Raw genomic sequence first — 24,395 nt, forward strand, 5'->3', positions numbered from 1 at the left:
AGGATTGCACCATCTTTCCCACAACCTCTTGATGCAAAGCCATTAATCAGCCAGCGAGAGGCTGTTCCCCCAGGGAATATACCACAGCGTCCTGACCGGCTGCCAATGAGTGATGCTTTCACTGACAACTGGACTGATGGCTCACATTATGACAACACAGGGTTTGTTGCTGAAGAAACCACCGCCGAGAATGCCAACAGTAATCCTCTCTTAAGTTCGAAATCTAGAAGCACATCTTCGCATGGACGCAGGCCTTTGATCAGGCAAGATAGGATTGTTGGTGTTCCCCTGGAACTCGAGCAGTCTACACACAGACACACACCAGAAACAGAAGTGCCTCCTTCCAATCCTTGGCAGAATTGGACCAGAACCCCTAGTCCATTTGAAGACAGGACCGCTTTTCCTTCCAAATTAGAGACAACCCCCACTACCAGCCCATTGCCAGAGAGGAAAGAACATATAAAGGAGTCTACTGAAATACCTAGTCCTTTTTCTCCAGGCGTACCATGGGAGTATCATGATTCCAATCCCAACAGGAGTCTTAGTAATGTCTTTTCTCAAATCCACTGCCGCCCGGAATCTTCTAAAGGTGTTATTTCAATTAGCAAAAGCACAGAGAGGCTTTCTCCCCTAATGAAAGATATCAAGTCCAATAAATTCAAAAAGTCACAGAGTATCGATGAGATTGACATTGGTACATACAAAGTGTATAACATACCATTAGAAAACTATGCTACTGGGAGTGATCACTTAGGAAGCCACGAACGACCAGATAAGATGCTGGGACCAGAGCATGGTATATCCAGTATGTCTCGAAGCCAGTCAGTCCCGATGCTGGATGATGAGATGCTCACCTACGGAAGTAGTAAAGGGCCACAACAACAAAAAGCTTCTATGACAAAAAAAGTCTATCAATTTGACCAAAGCTTCAATCCTCAAGGATCAGTGGAAGTGAAAGCCGAAAAGAGGATACCACCCCCTTTTCAACACAATCCCGAGTACGTGCAACAGGCCAGCAAAAATATTGCCAAGGATTTGATTAGTCCTAGAGCTTACAGAGGATACCCACCGATGGAGCAGATATTTTCATTTTCTCAGCCATCTGTGAACGAGGATGCTGTGGTGAATGCCCAGTTCGCAAGCCAAGGCGCCAGGGCAGGCTTCCTGAGAAGGGCCGACTCCCTGGTGAGCGCCACTGAAATGGCCATGTTTAGAAGGGTCAATGAGCCTCACGAGCTGCCCCCAACTGATAGGTACGGCAGACCTCCATATAGGGGAGGGCTGGATCGCCAAAGCAGCATTACAGTGACTGAGTCCCAGTTCCTGAAAAGGAATGGCAGGTATGAAGATGAACACCCTTCATATCAAGAAGTGAAAGCTCAGGCGGGAAGTTTTCCAGTTAAAAACCTTACCCAGAGGAGGCCATTGTCTGCAAGAAGCTACAGTACAGAGAGTTACGGTGCCTCCCAAACCAGGCCAGTTTCAGCTAGGCCTACTATGGCAGCTCTTTTGGAAAAAATACCATCTGACTATAACTTGGGTAACTATGGTGACAAGCCATCAGATAACAGTGATTTAAAGACGAGGCCTACTCCTGTGAAGGGAGAGGAGAGCTGTGGTAAAATGCCTGCAGACTGGAGACAACAGCTGCTTAGACATATAGAAGCTAGACGGTTAGACAGGGTATGTCTGGCGTTTCTCTGTAAGAATATCCCTCCTGCCTTTAGTGTTACTTTATTGGCATTTCTAAGCACATGTAGTGAAGCATGAACTACGTGAATGAATTAGATGATCAGTATTTATCTTTATATTGTGGGGGAAATGGATCATAATAGTCTTTCGTGGATATGACTAAATGCTCTCTGAGAGTTCATAACCTGCAGGGGCATTATTCATCAAATCTAAATATTGTTAGTAAGAAAGAATTTGACTCCATTAGAGGGGATGGTGCTTCAACTGCTTTCTAGCCATTAAGGCAAAATGCCTCTCCTAGGACACAAAACTGTTCTCTAGTGACCTAAAGAGTATAATTTTTATTGAACCTATAAAAAGGGAATATTTCCCCCATTTCTGAATGGACTCACTTATATTAAAGTCAGGCCTAATTTGTTTATAAAATTGCACATAGTTACTGCTATGGGACTACTAGTTATTATATCTAATGAGCAATAATCTTCCCAGTAAGAAACAGAAAAATAAGCAGAGATTAAATGCTCTCCTACACGTTATTTTATTTAATAAAAACCCTGCCATTTAGAATGTTGGTTTTTATACAGAAAGAACTGTTTAAATTCAAATTATACTACAGACAACAAAAATATACGATGTCTTTATGAAGACAACAAACATATAAATTAGTATATATATCGCATCAAAAAAGAAAATTAATTGTAATTCAGTTAAAAATTGAGTCGCAATAGGCCAGGCACAGTGGTGGTGGTGGCTCATGCCTGTAATCCCAACACTTTGGGAGGCTGAGGCGGGCAGATCACAAGGTCAAAAGTTCAAGACCACCCTGTCCAACATGGTGAAACCCTGTATCTACTAAAAGTACAAAAAAATTAGCCAGGTGTGGTAGCACATTCCTGTATTCCCAGCTACTCAGGAGGCTGATACAGGAGAATTACTCAAACACAGGAGGCGGAGATTGCAGTGAGCCGAGATTGTGCCATTGCACTCCAGCCTGGGCGACAGAGTAAGGCTCCATCTCAGAAAAAAAAATAAAAATAAAAAATAAGTCACAAAAAAGCATGTAATATACAGGGATTCGGGACAGTAAAAAAAAAATCATATGAAGCCTGGAATTACATTTTATTGCTTGTTCAAATCTAAGAGAAACCTGGTATTTCATTTTCTAGAATTATTATTGATTGGCCATTGCCATTCAGTATACTTTGTGGCTTTAGTGTAGAGGGCTTAATGTGCTCTGCATTAACATTAGAATCTTAAAAATCCTTTTTGTGAAAATGGGGCTTTTTGTTCTCATTTTCTAAGGTTGAATGTTCAGTGTAAATTGGGGATCTGGGTAAAAATATACTACTGCAATGTTTCACTCAATAGTTTTATTATTTTATTTGGTGTCCTGCTAAAAGCACAGGTCACTGCATTTATTATGTATTTCTTTAATACTGAATTTTATGTTTACAGATTTACTCTTTTCAAATAATGATATTGCTGTAGGTCGTGTCTACATGACAAGAAAACAATTTTTTTGAGGGAAAGAGTTAACTAATAAATGTGGATGTGGGTGTCTCAATGTGGAAATTGGTTCTGCCTTGCAAAATATTTCATCAGAATGTCTGTTTCAAATAGGTTTGCTCAGTCCCATTGAAGGGAGCCTCATCAAAGCCTCATGACTGGCTGTCAGTGGGAGACACCTGGTAGACAGATAACTTGGAGGGCGAAAATATTTGGGGCCAAATAATACAGTACAGTTTGGGAACTCTGGCCTCGTGTAGACACGACCATACATAACAGGGTAAGATGAACTAGTCAAGAAAGGTTATAAGAAGCTTTTTGGAGCATATGTACAATGACTAGCAATTTGAGGCAACAGAGGAATGAGTGAAAACAAAGAATGAAAAAGAAAAGATAAAATTCTAAGCATTTGGTACCATCACTTAGTTACAGGTGTCCAGATCAATGGTTTCTCTCCTTTGATCCCAGCTACTGAAAAGTAGGTGACTCTTCTAGATGAAGCAAGAATTTTAAGCAGGAACATAGGGTTAGGGGAGAGAGATTTCAATCAGCAAAAGTTTGGAGGCCCTGCGTATCCCAGATAACAAAAAGCGAACTCGTGTATTTTTTCATTGCTATGATGACACTTCCTTTCTTACTTGGTCTTCATATAACCTCTGTTTGTGTACAGTTCCCTAGGTGTCTTTTATTTTTCAAAGCAATTTCAATGTACATTCAATAGCTTCTCACTTAATTCCGATAAATTAAATTACCTTAGAGTATTGCTTTGAGCTATCAGATCCTAGACGCTCTTTCTTTTGTTTTCTCCAAGTCACATTTCTTTCTGTCTTTCAGCTGAGTTAACAGAGCTATTCAGGCTATATCTTTCATAAAACTTCCCAGCTACTCAACAAGATGAATTCAGGGTACTGAAGCACAGACATTATGTAAAACTAGTTTTGACATAGCTGTGCTACTTAACATTCTGTCCAAAGGCAGATTGCACCATAGAAATAATGTGCTTCTTTCCAGTGAAATTTAATTGAGTCATTTGAACCCTGAAAATCAAATAGTTACACTGGAAATTACAAGATCTCTGTCTATTCCACATAAAAGACAATTGCCTAGAGACTTGGACATTGGATAAGCTTAACAGTTCAACATAATGTTGATAAAAGATCTAAGTGTTGACCTTGAAGAAGCAGCTCCAATAACTACCCTAGATAAAAGATGCTTGTTTCGTCTTTTAGTTTAACTGTAAGGCCCATGCTTTCACTGCAAAGCCACACTATGACAGGGAATTTGAAACATGAACCCATATGTCTGAGACTGCTTCTGTTCTATAGGAGCTTAGAGAGCACTAGACTGGAGGAATTTTAAACCTCAAGGAATTTTCCAAGTGCTAGGTTGAGATGTTCAGTGTCTTTTTCAGTTTTGGCATGGTGACAATGGAAAATCTCTGTATGAAATAATGATGAATCCATAACAAATATGATTGGAAGACAAGCACACCATCAGGAGTATAATAATCTTTCACCTTCATTCAATGAAACTTTGATGCTAAAAATCATTACTTTGATAGTAATTCCCTCAGAATAGAATAGCTGCCTGCTGTTAATGTTCAGTAGTATTTGGTTTAACAAAAGTGTACTAAGTTAACTTCTGTGATTTTTTTTTAAATGAGAGAATTACTTAAAGGGGCCAAATGTTGTCAATGATTACATTTCCATTGTAGATTGAAAGAGGAGATTGTACTGGTGGAAACAATTTGATGACAGAGTATCTAAAATTTTACATTTAATTTTTAAATAAAGTTTTATAGGAAAAAATTATCAGTCACTTAAATAGAAATACCACCAAAGTGTTCTATAGGTATTTGGACATATTAGATAAATAGCATTAATAAATCAATAAATTATAATTGCTTTAATATTACTATGAAATTTCTTTAGTTTAAAATATAATTTTTAAGAAACAAAAAATAGAATATTTGGATCCACATAAAATGTATTTTATTGGTTTAACTGATTTAACAAGTAAATTCAATCTAGCCTATGGTCAGCTCAAATGCCATTTTGACCAGCTGTTAGAGTGGCTGTAATTAAGCCTACAGACTGAGCAATAAAGGAGACTGATTTTTGGGTTTAACATTGCAATGCCTTACCTTAAGGCAGAATTAGAAACTAATATTTGTCTTCCATATGTGATGATCTCACAATGTGAAAGAGACCAGCAATCTGCAGCTGGTAAAATTTAAGATCTCACTGTTGAAATTTTTAAATGAATAGACTACCACAGATGAATAATACTTGTCCAAAGCCACCACTATCATGATGTATAAGAAATAGAATTTATGACGTTGAGTTAGCAGCAGATGTAAAACAGAATGTATCTTCTTTGCTTTTTGTCTTTTCTGTAGTTTTGGATGGTACTCATTATGTGCATAACTAACACTGTTTACTGTATGCTTCTGTCTGATCAAGTGCATGTTTTTTTTAAAAAGTTACTGTTTGCCTGCTTAAAGTTAAGTGTTATAAATTTAAACATGTTCATGTAATTTATCAGTTTGTTGAGCATGTGTTCACACCCTGTCACATGATTATTTCCTCTACTCAGAATGCTGCTTACAAACACAATACAGTTAACCTTGGCATGCTGCCCTATGGAGGTATTTCAGCAATGCATGCAGGCAGAAGCATGACTTTAAACTTGCAGACTAAGTCTAAATTTGATCATCAAGAACTACCTCTTCATAAAGTAAGTATGGACTGCCCTACATGTGTCAGCATACCAAAGCAAATTAATGTTGTTTGTTCACTTAATGTGTTTAGGCTGTACATACAACCCTGCTTCCTATAGGTTCCTATGAGTCCAAAAAGCACAAGGGCAAATAATGTAGAGCCTGAATTCTTAGGCACTAAATGAATATTTGTAGCAGGACTGATTATCAGGTTCCTGCTTTTTGGATTGAGCTTTGCTTTTTGGATTGAGCAGGTACATGACTTTTTGTGTTGCTTCAAGCTTCATTTTTCTAATCATTCATTTCCTTTTTTCCTCCTTTGTTTCTCTTTATTTTGTGTTTATATATGTTTTTTACCTTTTTGGAGATAGCTCTGTCATCTCCTGGTGATGCATTCTGAGAACAGAGGTCAAAATTATTACTGGATTTCAATAAAATCTTTTGGAAAAGACATAGAATCCTAAATTAGGAAGAGAATTAAGTAGCTGGTACTTATAAATTCTTCTTCAGCCCTTTTTTTGTGGGAAATATAACAGAAGTAAAATATAAGAAAAAAGTTTGTGACTTAGGAAACTAGGTTAATGGAAAAGTAGCAAGTTTGCATGGTATTCGATGAAAATGTAGGCACATTGAAAGGGAATATTCTGAAAGAGGAAACAATTCCATTGTTAAAGGAACATTTCTGTTTGTTTATTTCGGGCAAAACTGAGAATACATTTAAATCGATTAATGCCTTCTGCCTTAGTTACATTTTAGTTGAAACCAGTGAGTCATTTTCACAGTATGTCATTGTGCCTATATATTTGTATAGTCATTGGCCTGCTAAGTTTTTATGAAAAAAGCAATGCAAAGTAGGGATAACAGAATGACAGTAACTTCTAAACACTTCTTCTCTTTAACAAAATGAATGAACATACAACTAAACCCATCAAAATGAGGGTCATAAGACCTCAAATTCCTGTTTTATTATTAACCTAGTTTTTGAATAACATTCCCAAACTGTAGATAGTTTGGTTCACACTGTGAGTAGAATAACAAAATCAAGAAGACCTTTATATCCACAGCTTTTTCATCACTCACCATAACTTTTTTTAAAAAAACACTAACTGAAAACTTTTGAATGTTGTTTTTGCTGTACTCGGTCTATACTGCAGGACCAGTGGAGTGCTGGTAACTTTCTCTCCAAGGAGAAAGACAAGGCCTTGATTTGTGGTATCTGCCAATGGCAGCAATATAAATACTCTCCCTATGGCTAATTTCAAGGTATGAACTTAATGTCACTGAACTTAGAATTGGGAAGACTCAAGTGCAGTTGACTCTCGTGAGCCAGTACAAATTGGCTCCAACACACCATCAGCATGACTATTTTTACTTGAGTTTCTACTATTATAGAACCTGTTCTTCATGTCCTCTCAGATGCCTAAGGCTCTCATCCTCTTCCCTGATGAAACCAGTTTTCAAAAAGACCTTGAACTTAACTGAATTAAGGAATAGATGAGATATCACAACTTTAAATAGGCACCTTTCTTATAGGGCTTGCCAATTAAATAGAAATTAAACCTCGTATTAATCTGCTTTCACATTGCTAATAAAGATATACCCGAGACTCGGTAATTTATAAAGGAAAGAGGTTTAATTGACTTACAGTTCCACATGGCTGGGGAGGCCTCACAATCATGGTGGAAGGCAGAGGAGGAGCAAAGTCACATCTTACATGGCAGCAAGCAAGAGAGCTTGTGGAGGCGAACTCCCATTTATAGTTTATAAAACCATCTCATGAGACTTATTCACTACTAAGAGAACAGTATGGGGGAAACTGCCCCCATGATTCAATTATCTCCACTTGGACCCACCAGGTGGAGATAATGTGGATTATTATACGTGTGGATTATTGACACGTGATTATTACAATTCAAGGTGATATTTGGGTAGGAATACAACCAAACCATATTAAATCTTTAAACTAAAAAAATGGAATTTCAAAATTCAGTGAACAGATTAAAGAGATCTTAGTATGAAGGAAACTATTGCCTGAACCCCCCTGAAATTATATCATACAAAGATGCTCCAATTTTGCTTAATTTGTGGCCATATTTACTTATCAATCTATATTACAATATAGATATATACAGTATCTAAAAAATGGCAATACACTTGAAACAGTGTTTCCTAACATCTAAATTATTCCCCAGATGTAAATTAGGTATCGCTGTATTAGTACATTAATTTTCTGATGTCATTTGGGGTACCCTAGAGAATGGATTTACTATTACCGTGAGCTCTAAGAAGAAATAATGCAGAGTTATAGTTGAGGACTTTCATCCAACCTCAGTTGAGCACAGAGATGACCAAAATGAATTCTCTTTGGAAGGTACATTAATTGCAAATCAAGAATAATTCAAATATTGAAAGACTCCACCTCAAAATAAATTGTCATCAATATTTTATTATCTGCACTGAAAAAAAAGAAGAAAAATAGAGAAGGCAAGGGAGGAAAAAGATACACAGGCAGGGCAAGTACTGCATTACCCCAAAAGATTTATGATCCAAAACTTACCAGTGTAAGGCCCATAAACTTTAAGCATTTAGGCATCTGGGACAGCTTTCCCACCCCATCACCAATGCAGGAAACTTATCAGGCACTGAATAGTTAATCAGCTGCAATAATAGCTCTGGGCTCTGCTTCCTCCCACAAATTCTAGTCTAAGCCTCTGTCCCTTCACTTTTGTGTCTTGATACGTCTCTTGTACAGAGCTTCCATTTGAACATTTGTTAAGTTTTTCTGCAACACTCTAGAGTCAACTTCTCTTTAAAATGCAGTCTCTCCAGTTATTCCTCCTGGGCTCCACTGACCATTGCTAACAAGTCCCATAATTGAGGTTCAGTTTCCCTGAACCCTTCTCCCCAGGAGAGGAGATAGGCAAAAATTATTTAACTTTGATTTAGAAATGCATGAACATCTATTATGTTTGTCTTTCTACTTAAGATAATAAAAATTACTATCTCAGGTCCTTAAGACCACTTTGCAGCCCCTGTATACTCATTAGCCATGAGAATTACACTAAAATACAGGGTAAGACCAATTTATAAACACAATTTTCAGTGAATAAAATTGACAAAACTGTTTCTTCTCCTGTGGAAATTCTGGAGCTGTCTCTTTAATTCATAAATTCCTGAATGATAATACTTGCTATCTCTAGTTAGATACTGTGGCAAATGACTCTGGGGTGTCCTAGAAAGAATGAATGAAGTTTCCTATGGAATCTAAATTAATGTTTTCACCTGTTAAAAGTTAAGCACTAGAAATAGAGTTGTAGTATCCATTTGTGCAGGTGCTGCTCTCAGAAGGAAACATGTAGAGGCTGAAATCCAGATCCTATCTCCACCCTCACTGTTTGCCAAGGCTTACCTCTTGCAACTAGGAGAAAGAAGAAACTTTTTCTTATTTCGAACCAAGGCTGTCTTTAAACAAATTTGTAATAAACTAATTAAAGGATATCATTACTTGTGAATGAAGCTTGAAGAACTCTGCACATGATAAACTATTTACATAGTGAATATTTATGTGAACAAAAAGGGAACACTATCCAAGGTTTTGCAATATATTTTACATATTTTTAATTTTTTCATATTTATTACATGTCAGATCAAGTATGGTACATTTTTCATGGATTAAAAGCTAAATATAGACTTTCTACACTATAAAGAGTAAATTACATCTCCTACTATAATTTTATAGAACTCTTTAAGATATTAAGAAAATGTCAACAAATATAACTAAATTAGTTTAATAAATTAAATTTCCTTAATATATTCATTTATTTATAGGCTTATGCTAATTTCCCAGAAAATTTAGTAATACTTAGGAATCAGAACATTTAGAACATATAAATCTTTTATTAAATTATAGAATTATTAGTATTTTCTATTTATTTATTCGTTCAGTCATCCATTTATTCATTTATCATTCATTTACTGCCTTTCCAAAAAGCATTTAAGGCAACTTTTTATGATGTTATTAATGGTTCCATGTGCTTCTTTGGATGTGTTTTATTTGTAATTAAGCTTAGCTATTGTCTTGAAATTTTATGTTATCATAGAGAAATACGAATTGTAAAATGTCAGTTCAAGCTACCATTTTTATTATCAGAATTCATAGTAGAATGGATAGATATTTCCACTGGGAGAAAAATAAAGACAAGGATTTATTGAGAATCTACTATGTACCTGGTGCTATGAGGTACTTTAAATATATTTTGTCTTGCAACTCATAAAACCCTCAAAGGACATATTTATGTCCATTGTATGGATAAGGAAACTGAGGCTCATGTGTCACACAAAAGAACTCACCTGTATTTTCACTGTTTCACTGTTGTAACTCCTGCACTCAGCATAGTAGTAGGTAGAATTTAAATCTGCTTCTGCCTACTAACCACACACATAGTCTTTCTACTCTCTGATGATGCCTTCTCAAATGTTTGCAAAACCTAACATTTTCATAGAACATGACTCAGGTTAAAAACCTCTTTCATATGTGTTATTACCTCACATTGTCTTCAAAATAATCTAGAGAAGTAGATAACTATAGGATGGAGAAATGAATGCACAGATAGAATATATTAACTAATCCAAAACATATCATGACCCCAATCATGTCCTGTATGCTATAGGTTTCTTAGCTGAGCTTAATGAATGCTAGTAATTACCTTGTTCTTTTTCAGATCCACTTGTATTTCCTGAGCACTCAGTATCACCAAGAATTATGTTTGGTAACAGTGAAAGGCTAAAGATTATGGACCCAAGAAAATAACTCATTAATCATCCAGGTTACTGCAGCCCTAGACACAAGCAGGGCTGGGGACGAAATCATTGCCCTTTCCTAACTCCATGTCTGCAAGTGGCCGGCTGCCAATATGAATAGTGTGGTCTCTTCTATAATGGAGAAATTGATAACTTTCTCTTGTTCTTTTTTTAATTCCTACCACCATAACAGTATGCCATAGCATCCACTACTTATTGGCTTATTCAATTAGGCATTAATATAAATTAATTATAATTTCAGGTGAAGGAAGGCTAAAATAGTAGAAATAAATGTATTAAATTACCTTGTCATAGAATTTCACCTAGAAGAAATTGGTCTCACTATCTGTTTTATTAAAGTTGATTAAAATTAGTTGATATTCATCCTACCAGGTTTTGAGTTAGAGAAATTTAGATAGCAATATTTGCACCTAAACTATTTTTAAATGTCTAATGTCCTTTCTTTCTGGATATATGCAGATGACTCAGTATCAGATAGTACCAACATTTGGTATGCATTTATTCACCCTAGTGCCAAGGGTTACTTATTTATTGCCACTTTTTTCTGCTGAAAGCAAAGTAAGATTTATGCTGCAGCTCGGGGCAACTCATAATTTCTATTGATTCTGCTGTGTTTGTTATTGGCTACCTATCCCTCAAGAAAGATTCATTTACCTTTCTAATTATGAAAAAAGCTTTCAGCTCATAAATCCAAATAAATTCTCATAGATAGTGACTAAATTTACCAAAATAATAAGTTGGTACTCGTGGAATTTCATTATAATGGAATTCTGGTTTAAAAATCACTTGGGCATTATATTATCACCTTCAGATTGAAGCCTATGAAATCGTAATCATTTGGATCTAAGCTTGGCATATTTTTACCTTTGTAATACCTATTTTTTCCAAAAGATATGATGAAAATGAATAATATAACAATAATTTCATGGGAAATACTTTGGTCAAGATTGTCTTTAACAATTTTTACTGCAGATTTTTAAAATCTATGGTGATGTCCTTTATGAACCAAGGGGCAATTACTTAGCAAAAGAGATCCTTATATTCTTAAAGGATATGTCCTCAGATCTTTGCAAATTGCCAAATCCTAATACCACTCTCATATAATTGTAATAATAAGTATAATTTCACAAGCATACTGTACACTCATCAATTAGCAAAGCTGCTATACCAGCTAAGCTTATTTAACTCACTTATGTGACTACTGTGCACACGTTTATACACATATATATACATATGAACACACATGCATGCACATACTCATAAATATGCAGACATATACAGATATAGAGAAAGAGGCATACATATTCATGCACATTTACGTCTCAGCAAAATTAGAAATTGCTTGATCAAGTAGACACTTGCGATCATTCATAGCAGTCAAAATTACAAATGGTAAATCCAAAAATGCCCACACTCATCTTTGGGCATAGCATCTGTTCCAGAAGACTTCTACTCAGCATTATTGCATGTCTTATCAAATATGATTTCTGATTTTTCACTAAATAACACCAGACATTTTCTGTATTATTTCAAAACCTGCAGAATTTAGAAGCTAAGGAAATAGTGTATCGTGATTATTTTCCATGTTATTGTCTTTAATTAGTTATATATGATGAGGAATATGAAACTCATTCTTACTCCTTAAAGTATCCAAAGAAAATATCAAGGATGTGATACAAAAAATAATTGAATTAATAGCTAAACATCAGTTCAGTTATTTTATCTGGAATAATAAATTTCAGCACCGATAGCTTCAGTTTTGTAACATTTTTCTGTAGCTCCTTTTAGCCCTTAATAGAATTTTAACTGCTAAGCTACTCAGTTTATATACAATAGCTATACTTCTTTGGGAGATAATGTGCACATACTGCATAATTCTGTTTTTGGTCCACACCACCACCACCAACAACAAATGTCAATAAATTGTTTTTATGATCTTTCTATTTCTACAAACTTAAGTCATCCATAAGTTTTCTCATGTAAGAAAAACAAAAAGGCTAGAGCCTTCTTAAAAGGAAATTGCTTTCAGGAAGTTCCTTCAATTTTTCTACCTAGTGAAAGTATCTTTTTAATGTGTCTGCATGTTTATGTTCTTTTTGGCCCCTGTAATAGAGACTTGGTGTGATTGTTAATTTTAATTTTAAAAAGAAAGAGATTAATTTATAAACTAATGGAGTACCTACACCATTATATTAGGATTTTGACCAAAAGGATTTTGCATTTTTTAATACCAAAAAGAATAGTGACTAGGACCATGTCTGAACAGCCAAAGGAAGTATAGTGGAGGAAATACAGATAGATATGGGGAGGATAGGGAGAAAAAGGAAACCTATGTTCAATTCTGGCCACTTCTTAAAAATCTACATTGCACAGACCTAGCCAAATGAACATATTAATTATCCTACTTCACTAGCAAAGAAACTAAGTCAGAAAAGACGAATACAAAAAATTCAAAAAGAAAACACTGGCCAGTAATGCTTAGGGTTACATTTTAACTCTTAATTTTGATTTACCATATGTTAATATCTAGAAAAAGTTGTGTATGGGCATATGCAAACATATTAATCTGAACAAGATAAAGACTATAAAAGCAATACTGGAAAACAGACAGTCACTGAATAGTTACCTGCTTAATTTGAAGTAACACATATTTTAAACATGTTGTCTAGATTGAATTTTTCAAATAAACACACATCATTCCTAACTCAGAAGCTTAAAGTCAGTACCTTTTTTCTTTTTTTTTTCGTACTTTTTGATATGAAAAAAAATTCACATAGCCAAAGAACAAGAAGAAAATTGAGTTAATTTTCATTATATCCATTAGATCCTAGGAAGACTTCATCTAGTGTCATAATAAATCCTATTTTAGAATTTTTCCAGGCAATGCTTTAAAAAAAAAAATGCTTGTGGTCAGAATGGAGATAAGGTGGTTCTGTAATTGTTTTCTAGAGGAGAGCAAACTAAGATCACTTAATATAACAAGATGAAACTTAGCAAACAGCCCATTTTTAACATGTTATGATGAGAATAGCCCAGATCTCTCCCTTTCTAGGGTAGGAAGACAATTCCTTACACAAAGTACAGCTGTACACTCTCTAGCTGGGCTTTATCAGTAGGGATCCTTTAGAGCATGTGCAGAAAATGGCATAGGAAACACTGGAGTATAATAGCTCAACCACAGAAGAACTCCCCCTGGAAACCAAGCAGTACTTGTATATCCTACACTCTAGGAAAGGAAGGAGGCTTTGTGAAAATATATGTAAATATACCATATACATCCCTCCACTGGAGGCTTTATGATGGTATGTGATTACTTGCTACTACTCAGGTTAGAATATGAAATCACCCAAAATATCTAATACTAGAATAATAAAGACATCCAGGTATTAGTATTTGTTAAAAATAATAAGAAAGCAAAAATAAAATATTTATGAAGAGTTTAAACTTTAGCATATAAGTGATTTATATAAATAAATGAATTTGGTAATCAAAACAGTCATGATTTACATACACTATGATTCTAATGGCATATTTTTAATAGCATATTTTTATATTGCTTTAATATTTCTTTCAAAGCTGTTTGTTGATAATGTCATAGTACCATAAATTTCGCACTATGCCAGTGTTAGCACTGTTTTGGTTTAGTGCAACTCATATTCTCCCAGAATCAATATAACCTTTTAAAATTTATTTCAGGTTATGACTTGGAAGTTACAGTCTATGTATTACATGGTTTCAATTTCTATTCTAAATGGTGAGATTTTACTAAAATTGAGGAAGTTTTAAGTGCTGTGGTTTTTAACAATTGGTTAATTTTATTCTGATTATTTTTATTCATGTACTGTAAATAATCTAAATTTTTCTTTAAAATTCAGTAAACAACTCTAAGATGGTTATTTTTACTGCATTTTTCATTGCTTCCAAAAAGCTTTCAATTTACAGTTCTTACCCAGTAAATAGTATATAATATTTCCAGTTCAGGATGTATGTTTTTCTGCAATGATACAAAATTAATTTTACCATGATCATTAGGGACTCTTTTCAGAAAACTATGGTAAACTTCTACTACATCACTAAAGAATGCCATACCATTTTTGCAATAGACCCCGTCCCAGCAAAGCAACATTTTAGACAATGGACAAGAAGATATATCTCCTAGTGGCCAATGGAATCCTTATCCACTTGGGAGGCGGGATGTACCCCCGGACACCATTACTAAAAAGGTAACCAATTTTTAATTTATGAGACAAACCATGAACCTTGCACAATCTAATGTAATATGTAATTGATATTTTGTGTCTTACCATCATTTCTAAGTTTGTGATAACTTTAAGGTAAATATTATCCTACTACATGACTTTGGTTAACTGTAAGTATGTTGAAAAGAATGGAAAATGAATGCTGCCAGCTGTTCAAAGTTGGTAATTAATGTTTATAAGCAACATCCTGCCACCTCTCTACAGATTTTTTTTTGAGATGGAGTCTCACTCTGTCACCCAAGCTGGAGTGCAGTGGTGCAATCTCAGTTCACTGTAAGCTCTGCCTCCTGGGTTCAAGCAGTTCCTTCCCTCAGCCTCCCAAGTAGCTGGGATTGCAGGCACCTGCCACCACACCTGACTAATTTTTTTATTTTTAGTAGAGACAGGGTTTCACCATCTTTGCCAGGGTGATCTTGAACTCCTGACCTTGTGATCCACCTGCCTCAGCCTCCTAAAGTGCTGGGATTACAGGTGTGAGCCACCGTGCCAGGCCAGATACTCTTACCTCTTATCACCCACCTTTGAAGTGCAAGTATAGAATGATATGTAGTATACTCCAACTCTCTTGGCTTTAACAGTATGTTGTAACCAATTTGCATAAAAGAAAATTTGATTTGCTATTTCTAAAGTTATGACAATTGATTCAGCAGTCATTTAGTAAACAACTATATGTACATTGCTATGTGTGGAACACTTGCTAGATACTGAGGAAACAAAAATGAAGAACATAGTTTCTTACCTCAAAAGCCTTTTTATCTAGTAGGAGTGCTAAGTGATAAGTAGGTAATTATAATAGTACATAATAGATCACCACAACTGGAGTAAAAAGAAAGCCACAACCTTGGATGAGATACTTGCCACATATATGAGAGAAAAGAGAATTTTTATTCTAAAATATATTTTTTAAAACTCTTACAAATCAGTAATGAAGACAAACAACACAGTTTTTTAAACTGGTAAAATACAAGGGGAAACAGGTGGGTAAGTAAATACTAAAACAAAACTGAACCTTGTTATCAATCAGGGAAATGCCAAAGAGATGCCATTTTACGTTTACTAGACTGACAAAAATTAGCCAGTTGTTTGTAGGTATAAGAGCAATGAAAACTCTTTTAGACTTCTTACGGCAATATAAAACACAATCACTTTGATTATACACTTTCCTGCAAAGCTTGACATGCACATACCCTGCATTCCATCAATTCTCTAAAGGCATGAAACTAGAAAAATTATCATACATGTCATTCAGGATACTTGAAATATTTCCAACGCCAGAAAACTGATAAAAGCCAAATGTTTACCACCAGGAAGTATGTAAATAAATTCTGTTAATCACACAAAGGAATATTTCACAGCAATGAAAATTAGTGAACTATAATTACAATAATGTGTATTAACTTTAGAAATATAATTTGAATGGAAAAAAGTTTCAGGAGTTGGCATACATCTGTAATATCATATTTGCAAATCCCAAAACTAGCAAAACTCAAAATATACTATTTAGGCATAAGTACGTAAGAAACCTATTTTTATAAATAAGTGGTAAATATAGTATTTAGAATTGTGGTTATCTCTAAAGTTAACCACAAGATAGGGGATGGAATCAGGGAGAAAGTGGATATTATTATTGGAACTATTCTAATTTTGAAGTTGAACAGTGGTTCTTTACACTCTACTTTTTATGCTCATGAGTGTTCATTTTATAATTGTGCTTTGTACTTACATTCTTTGTTACCTAAGTAATTTTTCCCTTGATGACTACTTCAGTGCTCTTTAAAATATATTAAATATCAAATTTTATTTTATCCAAAATAATTGGCAATGCCACTAATTTACAGGCATTTATTTTATGCATGTTATTAATTTGACTATTGGATAATATTCAGCACTGCAGATAAATATAATGTGATGTGGTTAATGTGAAGAAAATGGGATACAGGGCTATGACAGCACCTGGAAAGGACACCTGTTTAGTGAGGAAACTAAAAGAACGGAGGAGTGATGTCAAATAAGGCTAGAGGGATAAGCAGAAGCCAGTTCATACTGGGCTTTATCCTGTGGGAAATGAGAACAGGAATATAAAGTGTTTTAAACAGGGAAAGGACATGATCAAATTTTTATTTAAAGAGCACTCTGACAGCTTTTCAGAGAATGGATTAGAGAGGATAGACTTGAAGCAATGGAACTAGTTAAGAAGTTTCTATAGTAATTCAGGTAAAAGTAAATGGAAACAATGGATGGTGGGAAGAAATGCTGTATTAGTCCATTCTCACATTGATATAAAGAACTACCTGAGACTGGGTAATTTATAAAGAAAAGAGGTTTAATTGACTCACAGTTCCTCAGGATGTGCAGGGGCATAGCTAGGAAGGCCTCAGGAAAGTTACAGTTATGGTGGAAGGCAAAGGGGAAGCAAGCATGTCTTCACCTGGTAGGAGGACAGAGAGTGAGAAGGGGAAGTGCTATTTACCTTTAAGCAACCAACTCTCATGAGAACTCCATCACAAGAACAGCAAGAGGGAGGTCCACTGCCATGACTCAAACACCTCCCACCAGGTCCCTCCTTCAACACGTGGGGATTACAGTTTGACACGACATTTGGGTGGGGACACAGAGCCAAACCATAACAAATGCATAGATCCAATATCACCATAAGTGTTAGGGCCGAAACAGTCTTGTGATTGGACACAGGGCATAGAGACAGATAAAAGTTCCAAGTTGATACCCATGCTTCTAATTTGATCAGGTTAGTGATGATGTTCCATTCACTAAGATGGGAAATACAGAAAGAGTAATAGGTGGAAGTCAAGAAGAGAGAAGAGTTTAAGTTTTTACATATTGATTTGGAGTAGCTTTAAGGCATTCAAGTGGAAATGTTCAGTGGATATTTGGATATATTTATTCTAAGTTCAGTAGAGAAATTTTAGTTGGAGATAACAAATTTAAGAATCATCAGAACATGTAATATTGAGCCATGAGTAAGGCAGACGGATGACACAGAACCCCATGGAACACCAACATTTAAGAGATGTACAATACACAGGAAGAACAGGCAGAAAAGATATAATCAAAGATTGGATCAATACAGTGATTTTACTGCAAGCTGTAGAAAATTCAATGGAAACATTGTTGAACTTCAAGGAAGTATTTCATTCAGTAAACATGAGAAGTAGTTGAGATCTGCGCTATGCCTCCAATTTAGTAATTTGTTCCCTCTTATTAAATACTTATAGATTTATTTTTCCATTCCACTCTGCCACCACAATGTTGGCTTTATCCTAAAACTGGTTCCTCTCATAATTGTTACATTATTACCAATGGCAACTGTTAATATGAGCTTCCTCTTTCAAATCCAGTGAGAGAGAAGCAAACTTTCCAGTAGCTGTCTCTTATGTGCAAAACCTTTCTTCCCTGAGTCTTTCAATAAGCCTCATCTTACATATTATTGATCCAGAAATGCTAAAGACTTCCCATCCCAGAAAAAGAAATGGAGTTATATAATTGGCTTTGACTGATCAGTTGGAGTAGACAGGACTCTCAATTTCTTTCCATTCCCTTTATGTCTAGCCTACCTCCTCACTCCATGACAACTGCAAAAATAATATTAACTTTTGAAAATGTCCGCTAAGAAACATGTAAAGGGAAAAACAAGGGAAAGTGACACCTTGGAAATAGTGGGGGAAAAAATGTTTTAAGGAGGAAATAGTTAACTGTCAAATGATGCACAAAAACGTCAAGCAAGATAAGTATAGCTGAAGGCTCCAAGGAGGTCACTGGTGATCTGAGCAAAAGCAGTTTACTTAAATGATGGGGTGGAACCCATAGAAATCTACATTAAAGGGTAAGTAAGGAAACCTATAAAACTCAAGAAAAAGTCTCCTTCTGAGTGAAAAGAATGAATGACAGTGGAATCTAGTAGGAGAGATAGTCTATAAGGAAGATAAAAGGAACGTTTAAGATGGCAGAAGCCTGAACATATATAAAGACTTAGAGAAGAAGCCATTAGTGATGAGGAGGTTGGAAATCTCAGACAGAAAAAGGGGAAATCTGCTTCTTTATGAGGAAAGAGGAGAGAATGAATGTGATGGTAGGATGTTGAAGGAATACCTATCAGAGCCTAGTGGCAAGTTAACAGATCAAATGAAGGAATCACATTCACTTGTATAATTTCAAAAGGTCACTATCTTACCTTTTTACCTTAAAAGGAAAAGCCTTATTCATTTATTACTCTAAATGAAAGTAACACATATTTATATTATCCATTCATACATACATTTTATATGAAATCTATTTTCAAAGTCCATGATATATTTGATCATACCATTCATACAAGTCATAATGATTGTTTTCTTGCCTCCCTACCTGCTTTAAGGACCCCAGGCAACCCTGTGATTTGTGAACTGGTTAACCTTATTAAAGGCTCAAATAAGTGTTGAATCTATCTGAAAACTGTAAACTTTTATACTTCTTGTTAAATAAGAAGTAATGTACTAAATGTACTATGTCTTCTTCCTACCATTATGATAAGCAGGTTCTGAATATTCCATATTATAGCAATTTTGCCTAAAATCTGAGATTTCCGAACCTATAGATATGTCCCACCTATCACCTCTCAGTGTAGAGAGAATAAGGACCACTTTAAATATTCAAATTTAGATTTTACTATACATTAGTTGAATATGTCAAGTTAATATTCAGTGAGAATCAACCTAAGGAAAGAAAAATGGTCATGGGAATATTAGCTTGGACTGTAAAATTTACAGAAATAGGTGTGATAATTGTATTATTAGTTATTGGGTTTCTATTTGACTCTACAATGACATTTTTAAAAGTTAATATTTTTGCAGTTGTCATGGAGTGAGTAGTTAGCTAGACATAACGGGAATGGAAAGATAGAAAGTGAACTATAAATTGAATGGGGAATCAAAGGCGAGTAAGTGGTGAAGAATTCTTAGCCACTGTCTAATTTGAGTTTATTTCTCCAAGCCTCTGTAGATTTTTAAAAAAATCTTATCTCTCTAACTAAGATAGAAAACCACAGGAATGTTGTAGGGATTCGGTGGGAAATTATGGAAAGGCTTTGACTGAACTTTTGGCTCTCTGTTCTGGCTACCATAGATTTTTGGTTACTCATAGCCATGCCAGCCAGTACTTCAAGCACCATAGAGAACAAAATGGGGTACCTTCCAAGATGTGGATTTAAAAATTTAGACAATAAAGTAATTGGACAAGAAGTGTTTATTTCTCAGAATTTTGCTCCTTTATCTATTGTCCCTGTCCTGTGTAGCTGACAGTGGCAAAGTGATGGAAAAATGCCAAGAGTGTTAAATGCTGTCTTTTGCTAAAATGAAGTAATAGTAGGTGGTAGATTTTATTCCTCTCTTGCTATGCACTTTTTTTTTTTTTTTTTTTTTTTGCAGAATCTCACTCTGTCGCCCAGGCTGGAGTGCAGTGGCATGATCTCGGCTTACTGCAGCCTTTGCCTCCTGAGTTCAAGTGATTCTTGTGCCTCAGCCTCCCAAGTAGCTGGGATTACAGGCACCCACCACCATGCCTGGCTAATTTTTATATTTTTAGTAGAGACGGTATTTTGCCATGTTGGCCAGGCTAGTCTCAAACTCCTGACCTCAAGTGATCCACCCACCTCAGCTCCCCAAAGTGCTGCAATTACAGGCATGAGCCACCATGCCCAGCCCAAAATCTCAAATTTTGATGTCTGTTAGTATTAAAAATTTAGAATTCACTGTTAGAATATTTTATAGCTATATAAATCCCTCACCCCAAAATTCTAGGCAGTATTATATGAACATTTTAAGAATTGCTGTTTAAAACTTTTGCAATTGCTGAAAACAATCGTGATTTCAGAAGGAGAATTTGTATTTTAGAGTCCTATTACATAACTTCTGTTACTCCTACAGCCTATCGAATTATGCCATAGTCACTATAGGCAGAATATGTGGTACCATGTATTAAATCTTTACATAAGGCATTGTGTTAAATGCTTTAATGTATTTCTCTTTTTTCTTTTTTTTTATTATTATACTTTACATTCTGGGGTACATGTGCAGATTGTATAGGTTTGTTACATAGATATACACATGCCATGGTGGTTTACTGCTTTAGTGTATTTCTTTATCTAGCTTTCACAACAACCATATGAAGTAAGCCCTATTATTTTGTTGAAGAAGAAGAAACTGATACTCAGAGTTTAGGTTACTTGCCAAGCTCACATGGGTAACTTACCATTTTATATTACCCACCTATATGTAACAGAAAATAATATGAAGGTGACATTATAAAAGATAAATGCAAAAACATGTTATTTTAAATTCAGACATTATACTCTGATTTGGTCAAATCCTCTATAGGGATGCCAAGGCTGTTTTGCCCTAATTCTAAAATGATACTCTTTTAAAAGTATTAGGAGTCTTAAACACGTTGAAGATCCGTGAGATGTAAAATTAAAGGATAATATCTGCAAGGGTATGTTAGAGTGATGGTGCAGAAAAACACTGCAGCCAAAAGGCTACAGTGACATATTAAAACAACTGAAACCAAACACCTCTCTTCTGGAATGGATAACCAAGAAACTGTAAAATCCTAGCATTTTAAAATCTGAAAATTCTTTAGTAACAAAATACTAGGCATTCAAAGGTCTCCGTTAGCATCAGTGACTCTTTCTCTCCGGGTGTTCTAGGTTAAGTGCACAATGACTTGGCAGTTGGAGTAATAAAGATGGATAACAAGGGTCAATATCGGGATGGACATAAACGAAGAGGAAGTCTTTAAAAATTTGCTTGATTAGTCTCACAAACTTACCCCTTATGCTGAACTTGGCTGTGATTTTCTCACACCTGCAATATCAGTTCAGCTACTAAGCACTTTAGGATTACCAGGGTTATCATCTCTGAGACATACCTAGGAATTTGTCAGAAGAAGAAACTAGAAGAAAGTGTGTGTGTGTGTGTGTGTGTGTTTGTGTGAGAATTTTCATGTTCTTGTTATCCTTCCTTTACCCAACCCCAACCCCAAATTGTAATTTTTGCTTTACCTAAAGTACTTTTTTAAAGATTTTTATTAAATTTCTCAGAAGGAATATTCATTTCTTATTTTAATTTTGGCATTTGTCATGTTCTTACAATAATACATTTCAATGTTTCTTTCTATGCAAATTTAGAAAGGTTAAGATCTAAAATATCTTTTGAAAATCATAAATTATTTTTCTGTCAACCATATGGCCAAATCATTTGTGCTTTAAAATAACTTGATTAAATTTCTAATGGAATGTTCCTTGGTAATATAAGTCAGTCTATTATAAAAAACTTTTCAGAAGATCAAAATAAACCAATGTCATTTAAAATAAGTAGGATATTTAAAAGTACAACTTAAGAAAAATCACCTTAACATATATATCTAGAAATTTAAATAAAATATTTTATTATTTTATAAATATCTAAAATAGATAATCATAGCCAGTTGCTGTTGTTCACACTTGTAATCCCAGCACTTTGGGCAGCCGAGGCAGGAGGAGGCCAGGAGCTTGAGACCAGCCTGGCCAACATGACAAAACCTGGTTCTACTTTTAAAGTGTCAAAAAAATTAGCTGGACATGGTGTGTGTCTATAGTCCCAGCTACTGGGGAGGATAAAGCATGAGAATCGCTTCAACCCAGGAGGCAGATGTTGCAGGGAGCCAAGATCACGCCACTGCACTCCAGCCTGGGCAAAAAGAGCAAAACCCCATTCCCCCCAAAAAATATTATCACTAAATTACAGTCACTGAAAAGTAAACGTATTGAAATTGTTTTCCACTGAAAAGAAATATGCTATCAGTGCTCTATGTATGTAGAAATGGAATAAAAGTAACTATAAGTTTTGGCTTTTGTAATTTAACTCAAAGTAGGCATTGTGCTGTTGAGGTCCCTTATGTCAAAGGGTTAGGAAGAATGTAGCTTATTTACATGGAAATAGAAGAAAGTCTGAAATAGATAAGAGAGAGAGATGAGGATTTAAGTGTTGGAAAAAAATAGATGGCAGAAAGTAGAGTAGATCATGAGGCTGTAAGCAAGTCAAGATATGGAAGAAGCAGATATGAAAATCAACCAGGTAAACAGTACATAAAAGAGACAGGGAAATAGAAATATTTCATATTTCCATTAACCTTAAAGTCAAGAATCTGTTCTGGTTTAGAGTAAAATTGAAATTGAAATGTGATTTTAAAACCTGAGTGATTGTCAATGCTATAACTAAATTCTCCTTTTGTATAGAAGCAAATATGTCAAGTAGATTTTTTTTTTTTTTGCCTTAGGCTTTGTATTTTTTCTCTCCCAAAGAAATGCATGTTATTAGCAGTGAAGAACCCCCAGGAGTAATGCCTTTACTTCATGGGTCCATAAGCAAATGAGAACAATCTTCTCCATCACTGGGAGTAATACCAGTCTCAATCATGACTTCTCTTTCTTGGTTTTCTTTCCCAAGCCTCATTTTTCTCCTCCAACAGTAGCAAATTTTTCACTGATCAGAGCAAATGTTGTTTCTGGTAGACTGGGCAGTCACTAAAGCTCAAAAACAAATTGGAGTTCCTTACAGAGAGTCATTCTGAATTCCCAATAAACTTTCTAAATGCTAGGAAAAGGGATCTGTTGAGTCATTAAGTAGGTGGAGATTCTCTGTTTCCCTCATCTTCTTTCCCTACCTCCTTTTGATGGTGTCACGTAGAACTTCGTGTCAAGCAATATAAAGACTGCATTGGTATCTGTGGTAACAGCATATTCTGCTGAGGCTGCTGAGGAAAAGTAGTTTCAGGAGACAGCAGCCAAATGCATTCACTGTTGGTAAGCTCTGCCCAGAAACAAGAAATGAGTTCAGTGAAAGGGCAGATTGATTAAATCATATAATTTTTAATTTAAAAAATGTTTGGCACAATCTGTAGCCCCTGGAGAGATATTTCTTAAACAAAAATTATGCAGTTTTTCTCTTGACCAAAAGCCATTTTTTTCAAGACATAAAAAAGTGGAACAGTGGGAACCAAATGCATCCAAATAAAAAGAGCCTTCATTTAAAGTGGGACTTTGAAGATGACTCTCTAGATCTACAGTAATGCAGCCCTACTTTCCTTGGAGTTTTGGTGTCTAGAAATAATCTAGAACTGAATTATTTGTGTAACTAATAAGTACCTACTCTTTAATTTCACTTCTGGTTGAAAAGGAACTTTTAAGTAGTAGTTACATTCATGCTGGTTGCCTGAGAGGCAGTCAACCACTGTCACACAAACACCCTCCAAGTTACGACAGGTTAGGAGGAGAAGTAGGTAGATGAAAATTATACCTTCTATAACTTTTGACTAGTGATCAGTTGTTGTCAACATTGTTAGGCACCCACCAAACACCAACAGGAGGC

At 35.3% G+C, this 24,395-nt stretch overlaps 1 protein-coding gene across 8 annotated transcripts in view; it reads left to right on the forward strand.

The window, feature by feature from the left end:
* LRRC7 (leucine rich repeat containing 7) overlaps positions 1-24,395 on the forward strand; it is a 592,672-nt gene that overhangs the window by 497,207 nt on the left and 71,070 nt on the right. For 7 of the 8 annotated variants that reach the window (XM_021667706.2, XM_021667707.2, XM_064372496.1 and 4 more), the window contains 2 exons: positions 3-1,683; positions 14,842-14,961. In XM_021667706.2, coding sequence (XP_021523381.1) covers positions 3-1,683; positions 14,842-14,961 — 1,801 coding nt within the window. Of the gene's footprint in view, positions 1-2; positions 1,684-5,793; positions 5,935-14,841; positions 14,962-24,395 lie in introns of all 8 variants that reach the window. The other variant, XM_064372502.1, reaches the window with a different exon arrangement.

The sequence above is a fragment of the Aotus nancymaae genome, unplaced genomic scaffold (genome assembly GCF_030222135.1).
Source record: "Aotus nancymaae isolate 86718 unplaced genomic scaffold, 86718_ANA_hifiasm-v0.15.2.pri h1tg000007l, whole genome shotgun sequence".
Lineage (NCBI taxonomy): Eukaryota > Metazoa > Chordata > Mammalia > Primates > Aotidae > Aotus > Aotus nancymaae.